The sequence below is a fragment of the Hypomesus nipponensis genome, chromosome 21 (assembly GCF_054491055.1).
Source record: "Hypomesus nipponensis isolate SF chromosome 21, ASM5449105v1, whole genome shotgun sequence".
Classification (NCBI taxonomy): Eukaryota; Metazoa; Chordata; class Actinopteri; order Osmeriformes; family Osmeridae; genus Hypomesus; species Hypomesus nipponensis.
The window spans coordinates 801,132-810,914 of NC_140381.1; the positions used below are offsets into that span (position 1 = coordinate 801,132).

At 47.3% G+C, this 9,783-nt stretch overlaps 1 protein-coding gene across 1 annotated transcript; it reads right to left on the minus strand.

Moving 5' to 3' along the window:
* Positions 1–65: 65 nt before the first annotated feature.
* On the minus strand, positions 66–7,667 carry parn (poly(A)-specific ribonuclease (deadenylation nuclease)). Its single transcript, XM_084684938.1, has 26 exons — positions 7,420–7,667; positions 6,818–6,895; positions 6,610–6,689; positions 6,417–6,484; positions 6,241–6,322; positions 6,094–6,154; positions 5,678–5,837; positions 5,492–5,554; positions 5,316–5,354; positions 5,181–5,223; positions 4,989–5,069; positions 4,850–4,906; positions 4,631–4,708; positions 4,476–4,519; positions 3,162–3,204; positions 2,991–3,066; positions 2,682–2,792; positions 2,517–2,586; positions 2,375–2,430; positions 2,214–2,300; positions 2,045–2,119; positions 1,506–1,671; positions 1,326–1,423; positions 1,163–1,205; positions 903–1,081; positions 66–701 (listed from the first exon to the last, which is right to left on the minus strand). The coding sequence occupies exons 1-26, from the start codon at positions 7,436–7,438 to the stop codon at positions 658–660; spliced, it is 2,001 nt and encodes a 666-aa protein (XP_084541064.1). The 5' UTR covers positions 7,439–7,667; the 3' UTR covers positions 66–657.
* Between the last annotated feature and the right edge of the window lie 2,116 nt (positions 7,668–9,783).

Consider the following 9,783-nt stretch of genomic DNA (forward strand, 5'->3'; position numbering starts at 1 on the left):
TGGAGAAAACAGCAGAGGTAGAAAAAGACTTGAGGAGAGAGAAAGAGGAACTCAAAGAAACAAAGTTACTAAGAAACATTTTTATTTTTCCTTTCAATGTAAGGAAATATTATTTTAGACACTTTATACCGCGTCATACAAAAAATGACGACAATTTTTCACCGGAACATTCTTTGACACAGTTTACAGGGAACGTACAAAAAACAAAATAAGATTTCTAAATAAACAAGTAAACAGCTGGGTTGAACAGACTGGTTGTGCCTGGGGTTTACACCAAGAATAAATATAAACATTTATGATGTGTTGAGGACGACTAGCTACAAGATCACAGGGTATAAACACATTAAAAAAAGAATTGATGGGCGAAGGTGGGCAGAGACCATTTAAAATAAAAATATATCACACTGAAATACAAAACCGTGTAAACCACAGGACCAGTTAAGTGCTGTCACCTGGTCACACACGCGCACACACAAAGATGGTTAAAAAGCCTTGGTGATGTGTTGTCAGGGAGGATGGTGAGAGATTGTTGCTGTCATTTACACATGGCTTCATTATGGGATGTCCCCCCTGCTGCACAGGTCCAGCGACAGGCGTGGGAACAGCATCCAGGATGACCCGCGGTCCATCAGCAGAGCAGGTGATGCCCAGGCCCTCCTACCAGACCTGGGGCACGTCGTACAGAGGAGCCGCTTCTGGACCTGGAGACCCATCCACAACATTCAGCACTACCAAACACCTGGTAACTGAGACCACAGCAGAACAGCTGCATGCATGCTGGGCCGTTACAGGAGTCTCAGTAAAGTACTCCTCCACACGGCCTGGACTAGACCGGAACATTGTTCCCGTTACTCATTTAGCAAACGTCTTCTGGTTCATAGATCTGTAGAATGTGAACACACCTGTCTCTACTTCAGTCTTCTTCTGGTTCTTGCGACCCTTCCTTTTCTGATTGGCAGGTTGCTGATTGGCAGGGGGTTGCTGTTGCCAGGCGACCTCCCCCGTCTCACTGATGGGCTGAGAGGCCTCAGGACTCTCCTCTTCCTGAGTTGGACTCGTCCCCGACAAATCAGACGGCGACCTGCAGACAGAAACACCCAATCACAGGCCTGGGACAGAAGCACCCAATCACAGGCCTGAGACAGACTCGTGTGTAACTTACGTGGTATTAAGCCAACCTTCTGTCGTCTTGCTGTCCACCACACCTGCGTACGCATGAATACACACACACACTTCAAAACTCAAATATGGGCACTGTGTGTGAGAGTACCGTCAGTCCTGAACTTATTGCTGCCCTGTGAGGAGGAGTGTGTGAGTGTGTGTACCGTCAGTCCTGATCTTCTTGCTGCCCTGTGAGGAGGGCAGGCTCCAGTCGTGCGTGTCGTCTTCCTGAACCGGACTGATGCTGCGCTTCCCGGGGGTCCTGCCACACACACACACACGTTAAGAGATAACACACACAGTACAGGTAGGGGTGTGTGTGGGCAGGAGCCTGCCCCCCTCACCTGTGCTGTGTGTATCCGTAGGAGGGTGCAGTGGAGGGTCGGACCCAGGCGTCCGCTCCCCAGGAGGAGCCTCCTCCCTGGGCCTGCCTCTCCTGCTGCCGCCCCTGGACATACTCTGCATACGTCTGGATACGGTAGCTCTCCGCATAGCGGCTGGTGTTCATGGCTGGAGGAGCACAGAGGAGGAGGGGGGGCACAGAGAAAGATGAGGAGAGAGGTCTAGAGGAGAGAGGAGAGGAGAGGTCTAGAGGAGAGGAGAGGTCTAGAGGAGAGGAGAGGTCTAGAGGAGAGGAGAGGTCTAGAGGAGAGGAGAGGTCTAGAGGAGAGGAGAGGTCTAGAGGAGAGGACAGGTCTAGAGGAGAGGACAGGTCTAGAGGAGAGGACAGGTCTAGAGGAGAGGACAGGTCTAGAGGAGAGGACAGGTCTAGAGGAGAGGACAGGTCTAGAGGAGAGGACAGGTCTAGAGGAGAGGAGAGGTCTAGAGGAGAGGAGAGGTCGAGAGGAGAGGAGAGAGGGCTAGAGGAGGAGAGGAGACTCACCTATCTGAACCTGGTCAGTCTGACTCAGACACACAAAGGCAGACACGTCATCTATCCATGACACCTGGATGTTACCTAGGCAACACACAACACCAAGGGTTGGTTGAGCAGAGGGAGAGTGGGAGCGACAGGCAGGCAGACAGGCAGACAGGCAGGCAGGCAGGCTCACCAAAGGCACTGAAGAGCTGATAGAGGTCACTGGTCTTCCACTCCTTGGGGAAGGTGACGTACAGTACATGATCCCTCTTAGGCTGCACTGGAAACAGGAGAGCATTACCACCATCCTGCAAGTATAAGTGTGTGTGTGTGTGTGTGTGTGTACACACTCACAGTCTGGTCCGCTGATGTTGAGGTAGGGAATATCTATTATCCTCATCAGGAATAACCTGAATACGGATGAGAGAAGAACGAGAGATTCAATGAGAGAGCGTGACAGGGGGTGACAGACAGGAAGAGCAGGAAGGGGTCTTACTTGTTGAAGAAGGGTTCGATGAGTTTGGAGTGCGAGCCAATGTGAGCCTTGGGGGGGGTCAGGAACGTGCCTGGGGGGACAGGACTGGTCAGCCAAGAGAGGGGTGTGTGTGTGTAAGGGTGTACCCATGTGTGTGTGTAAGGGTGTACCCATGTGTGTGTGTACCTAGGTAGTTGGCCATAGAGATGAAGCAGAGCCCGGTGATATAGGCGTCGTAGCCCGCTTCATGCAGCTGCTCCTGAGACGTGTCGTAACTAGGGAATCCAGGTGCCGTCTCTGATTGGACGGAACACAGGAAGTGAGGGAATGAACAAGGTTACATATGAGTACATGTTTGTAATCCTTCCATCCACCAGAAAGACTTTAGTTAGCCAGACCCGGTTTAAGTACAGGACAACTTTACTAAAACAAAATCCACAGCGACTAACCCCTTCATGTTTGGATCCATGCAAACCTAACCCTTCATGTTCTTACCAACTCTGGGGGACTTGAAGGGGCTCTCTTTCAACTGTTTCTCCAGCTCAGCCAGAGAAGTGTTGCTGATGAGTTCCTAACACACACACAGTGTTAACAGACAACCACCCAAGTAGAAGACTGCTGAACGTGGTACGGTGGGGGGAGGGTCAGGGTTCAAAGGTTAGTTACCTTGAAGGGATGAGTGGAGGCCATGAGCTTGGTGTCTAACAACCTGGTAGAACACACACACACACGTTAGCTTGGTGTCTAACAACCTGGTAGAACACAGACACACACACACACGTTAGCTTGGTGTCTAACAACCTGGTAGAACACAGACACACACACGTTAGCTTGGTGTCTAACAACCTGGTAGAACACAGACACACACGTTAGCTTGGTGTCTAACAACCTGGTAGAACACACACACGTTAGCTTGGTGTCTAACAACCTGGTAGAACACACACACACACACACACGTTAGCTTGGTGTCTAACAACCTGGTAGAACACACACACACACACACGTTAGCTTGGTGTCTAACAACCTGGTAGAACACACACACACACGTTAGCTTGGTGTCTAACAACCTGGTAGAACACAGACACACACACACACGTTAGCTTGGTGTCTAACAACCTGGTAGAACACACACACACACACACACACACACGTTAGCTTGGTGTCTAACAACCTGGTAGAACACACACACACACACACACGTTAGCTTGGTGTCTAACAACCTGGTAGAACACACACACACACACACGTTAGCTTGGTGTCTAACAACCTGGTAGAACACAGACACGTTAGCTTGGTGTCTAACAACCTGGTAGAACACACACACACACACACACACACACACACACACACACACACACACACACACGTTAGCTTGGTGTCTAACAACCTGGTAGAACACACACACACACACACACGTTAGCTTGGTGTCTAACAACCTGGTAGAACACACACACACACGTTAGCTTGGTGTCTAACAACCTGGTAGAACACAGACACACACACACACACACACACACACACGTTAGCTTGGTGTCTAACAACCTGGTAGAACACAGACACACACACACACACACACGTTAGCTTGGTGTCTAACAACCTGGTAGAACACACACACACACGTTAGCTTGGTGTCTAACAACCTGGTAGAACACACACACACACACGTTAGCTTGGTGTCTAACAACCTGGTAGAACACACACACGTTAGCTTGGTGTCTAACAACCTGGTAGAACACACACACACACACACACGTTAGCTTGGTGTCTAACAACCTGGTAGAACACACACACACACACACACACGTTAGCTTGGTGTCTAACAACCTGGTAGAACACACACACACACACACGTTAGCTTGGTGTCTAACAACCTGGTAGAACACACACACACGTTAGCTTGAGGCACACATACACGTACGCACACACTAGCATGAGAGGGCGGAGGGAGAAACCGTTCCTCAAGGAACACACAGCACATACCTGGGGAGAACACAGGTGGTGACCTCTTTGAAGTCTCTCAGGTCCTGTAAGGATACAGACATAAACCATGACAACTCAACGCCACTCAGGGGAACATAACTGTTCTCCGTGACGGTTCTCTGAGCTGAGTTTCAGAGCGCTGCAGTTCCACGTACCTCAGGCAGGGGGCAGTAGAACTGGTGGATGGTGTGCATCACATCCAGCAGCATGTTGTGTCCAACCACCAGCTTTCCCTGGGGGGGGGGGGGGGGAGGTGGTGTGTGTGTACAGTGTCAGCACTGTACACACACACACACACACACCACCACACACTAGAATGTTTCCCTTCAGGTTTGGCAGTTTAGTTAGACTTAGAGACACGGTTTGAGACTTACTGATCTGGAGATTAAGTGGATGACCCTGGAGAAACCCACAGCATCATTCAGCTCTTCCTACACACATACACAACACACACGTTAGAAGCCAGCTTCCACTGTGGACGGGTGAAACATGTACTCACACACACACACACACCTGCTCCCTCTCGTGTCTCTGTTGCTGCCTCCTCCTCCTCTCCTCTTCATCAGCCTTGCTGATCTGAATGTAGCGCTCCTTCTACACACACAGTTAATACACATTCATACCTTCAGGGTCTGAATATGCATCTCATGGTGTGTGTGTGTGTGTGTGCGCGCATATGTGTCATGCATCAACGTCCAATGCTACCTTCTCAGTTTCCACGGTTTCCACGTGCAGGCCCTTTGGGAACCTGAGAGGTGAACACAGTAAGTCCTTCCTGTTTACTGTCAACTAACCAGGCTTGTTTACCAGGATTACACCACCACAACTACAGCTACTCACTTCCAATTGAGCGTCTGGTAGATCAGCTTCCTCTGAAACCTGGGGGGGGGGGGGGAGACAGTGCTCAGAAGACCAGGGATTATGTGAGTGTGAGACAGGGAGACAGACAGGGAGACAGAGAGACAGACGGAGAGACAGAGAGAGCATGAGAGGGTTTACCAGAGAGACATGATTACCCAGTGCAAGGTTCCAGATCCACAGTCTTGTCTGAGTTGCTGAGAAGAGCCTCAACCTTCTCCCTGCAGAGAGATCAGGGGTCAGAGAGAGGTGAGGGGTCAGAGAGAGGGTCAGGGGTCAGAGCTGGGGTCAGGGGTCAGAGCTGGGGGGGTTGCTACAATGACAAGGATGCCAGGAGAACTCACACCACGCGGTTGATGAAGTCTTTGTGCTCATCAGGGACGTGGGCGGGGCCCTTGGAGGAAGGGGATATGTAAGAGGGCGTGGCCCCATTGGACTGGCTCCGCCTCTCCTCAACCTGCTCCCTCAACTGTGCTTCTTCTTCCTGGTTCAGGTAGGGGATCCCTATGGCAACCAGAGGGTCAGAGGGCAGGTCAAGTTTATCAACAGCACAGAAGAAGTTATTTGCAAAGAAATGTTCGGGATTTCCAAACAATATAATAATATAACTTATTTTATGTAAACAATATTCATAATCGAGTATATAATAGACCAATGTAAAATATAGGGGTCAGACAGTCATATTGGCTAGACTTATGCAGTATTGAATAAAGGATAACATATTAGGTAGTGTGTTGTGTGTGTCTCATGGCTCTCTCACCATGACAGAAGACCTTGTTGAAGTCAAACCCCTGACTGGCTAAGAAGTCTATGCTGGAGCTCTGAAACAATGAACCATCATCATCATCATCTTCATCACCAACACCACTATCTCCATGCTCATGCTTAGCGACAAAGATGAACTCACTTGGCATATGAACTTGATGTCAGGTGAAGTTCTGTTGAATGGCTTTGGAAATACGTAAAAGTTAAAAGACTTGATGATATACCTGTGGAAACACAAGCAGAGGGTTAGTGGGGAACTCTGTGTGTGTGTGTGTGTGTTTGCTGTTACATGGCTTATTCATGTCTGTCTGGACTCACTTAGATTCTGCTTGGTCATACTTGAACGTACACAGTCCAAACTGGAAGAGGAGAAACTCCATGGAATGCTGAGAGACAGAGAATTCCATGTTCGATGATGTTCCAGTTTGTCGTATTATAATGTCATATTTCGTATGTGTACGTTTTTAGGGGCTTGTATAGTCGCTGTAGTTATGACAACTAGCCTCTTTACCTTTTTGAGCTTGGTATAGCGTTCTTCTGGCGTGTCCAGCCCGTTAGTGAGCGCGCTAACGTTAGGACCGTCACTTATACCTGCAAACATAAAACCGTTTGGAAAAAAAAAGCTACCATGCCCATGCATCCGATGCCACGATTACGTTAGTAACCACGTTAACCAGCTTCGCCTGTATATTAGTACGTCGCTGCAACACCTACTGTACCTGAAAATTCCCCGTCAATGGCTAGAAAATCAGCTTCCTCTATGGCGCCGTTTACAGTGCTTAAACTGTCTTTAAAATCTGAAATAAAAGATACGTCAACTGTCATTACAGCTAAACACTTTCATTTGTAATGCTAGCTGGCACTAAACATGTAGCGGCTAGCTAGCATTAGCTCCGGTTAGCGCTGTCAATTGCAACGGACGTCTGGAAAAAAAGGTAGCTAGAGCTAGCTCTAACTCTATGTTCATATAACGCTGTTCTGGCGTGTCAATAGGTCACCAACGAAATGTAAACTTTGTACATTAATTTTATATGAACATACAAACTCACAACGAACAGAAATCTCGACATTGATTTATTTGTAAATATTAGCCTAGCTATTGGTGCCGTATTAGCTTAGTTTTGGTGCCTAGCATTTCGACAATACTGAATTCCAGCAAATACACTGCCGGTCAAGCTAGCTAGCAATCTAGCCCCGCATTCAAAGGGGTAATTTTGCCATGCAGGATAATGGTAAAGACAACGACATTTAAGTCGTGTTGATTTAAGGGGATCTTTCTGGTGTGGCTTTTCAGTGCGAGAAGTGCATAATAACGACTTACTTTTCCGTGTCACCTCCATACTTGCAGCATATGTAAACTGAAGCTAACGGGAGACGGCTAAAAGAAGTCCCTTTTAACCTTTCCAGCTTGAGTACTTCCGGTGTTATGACGTTCTGTTCTGTAAATCATAATAACATGTCCTTTATCTAACGCCAATATGTCTATATCGATTGGGTCTGCACTTATGAAACATGCAAGTGTAACAGACTTATACACTTTATGGGCTATGTGAGTTTCGCCGTAATCGAGCCGTCCTAGCGGCAGTTTGAGTGGTTGGAGTTAGTTCGGCGTACTGCAGGACTTCGTATTGGGATGTAATATTTGTGTGGAAATAACATATTTCAAGTGGATATCTTTGATTATTTGCATACACTATTTATTTTGCCATGTATTGTGATGATTTCTGTATAGTTAAGTCCACTTAACTATACGTTTCTAAACATTGATCTGGCATTAAACTAATTTTCAGTAGCTAGCATCAAAATATGTACAAATGTATTTGTAATGTGGAAAAATATTTTTATTATTCTGTTATAGTATGAAGTAACAGCTGTAGCCCAAGCCTACTGAAGCGGTAGACTTGACTGCATGATAATCAGAATGACACCAATGACACACAGCGAGTTCAGTTTGGTCTTCCACTCTGTCTCCCACAGACAACTTCCAGAGCCAAAGAATGTTTTCGTCTCTCCATTGTTTGACGGTTTAATCATCATTACACAAGCTCAAAACGGTGTTTAACGGCAGATAAATGTATTCAATTTCATTTCGATTTCACTTAGATGGCGTTGTCTCGGTTTTCTACTTTTGAGTCTAGAGGGGTGGGGGGGTTGACTCTTGATTTGACGTTACATGACTGAAAGTCAAAAACGGACTAATTGTTAAAAAAACAACCGAATTGGCTAAAACAACCAAAAAGTTTTCCAGTCAACCTCTCTAAGCCCCGCCCTACAGAGGAGACGCATTGGACAGATTCACATAATTGCTGGCGCCCCTCAGTGATTGGAAGTGTTCCTTAGGTGATAGCATCTGGTCTTGATCTGATTGTAGTGGCGCAAAGGCGCTTGTATATGAAACATAATATGACAATCAATATTACCGCCCCCACCAGCCCTGCAATGGCTGGTTAGAACCCTAACCATGTAGACATGGAGGTAGACATGAGGTAGATTGGAGGTAGACATGTTGGAGGTAGACAAAATCTACAAGTGCATCACTCTCAAAGTACGTGTGTGTGTGTGTCTGTGTACGCGTCGACACGTGTCGCTTATTTGTAATTTCTAGTAATGCTCTCCTCTTCTTTGTGCAGGCCTATATCTAATAATATATCTCCATGTAAATATCTCTCATACCGTCTCTCTCGCCCCCCACACACACACTCTCTCCCTTTTCTCTCTCCGTGTGTCCCTCTCTCCCTTTGCTCTTCCTCTCTTCGCCTTCTGTTCTCCCTCTTTCATCATTCTTCCTTTTTGCTCTTTATCACCATCTACCCCTTCTAGCTGCTCCACCTCTCCCTCCCTCCCTCCCTCCCTCCCTCCCTCCCTCCCTCCCTCCCTCCCTCCCTCCCTCCCTCCCTCCCTCCCTCCCTCCCTCCCTCCCTCCCTCCCTCCCTCCCTCCCTCCCTCCCTCCCTCCCTCCCTCCCTCCCTCTCCACCCCCCCACTCATATTGTCCTATCAGAGGAAGAGAGGGATTCCTTATCTCAGTTGAAATATTCTAGATATTTGCATTTAGGCATTTAGCAGGCGCTCTTATCCAGAGCGACTTACAGTCGGATATTTCCACCGCAGAACACCCTGCAAGTGTGGTGTTACGGAAGCACAAGTAGGCTACACATGCATACACACATACAACACACACAGACACAACACACACAGAAGAACACTATGTGTCAATTAATTAATATGTAAAAATATACATCTTGCATATTTGTTATTTATAAATGTAGGCTATACAGATAAGCCAACCCATCGCTCCATGCGTTTCCTGACAGATTCAAATGAACAAAATGAGTCATTCTTATCGGCAAATTAATCAAAAACAAGTCTTTTGGGGTCAGTGAGGGACTTACTGTGATATGACTTACTGGAAACTTCAGCATTGTCGCAAAACCAGAGTTTTAACTCCCCCTGGTGGGGAACCAGAGAAACTACAGAACTGCAGGCTAAACTAAGGGTACGCTTAGACATCATTCTCTCTCTCCCGCCCTCATCTCCTCCTCTACCTCCCTCTTTCTCACTCTCTACCTCTCCACCCTTTTTTGCGGGAAAAACGTGTCTAAAGGTTGGAAAAATATTTTTGAAAAAGTTAGCATCATTGATGAGGACTCTACTATGCTGATATGATTTAGGTTCTAGGCTTCTCT

Excerpts from the sequence above, each read along its gene's own strand:
- parn (XM_084684938.1), bottom strand. Across the intron at positions 5,224-5,315 it reads TACCAGACGCTCAATTGGAA|GTTCCCAAAGGGCCTGCACG; the intron begins GTGAGTAGCTGT and ends TTCACCTCTCAG. Across the intron at positions 2,587-2,681 it reads CTCTATGGCCAACTACCTAG|GCACGTTCCTGACCCCCCCC; the intron begins GTACACACACAC and ends CTGTCCCCCCAG.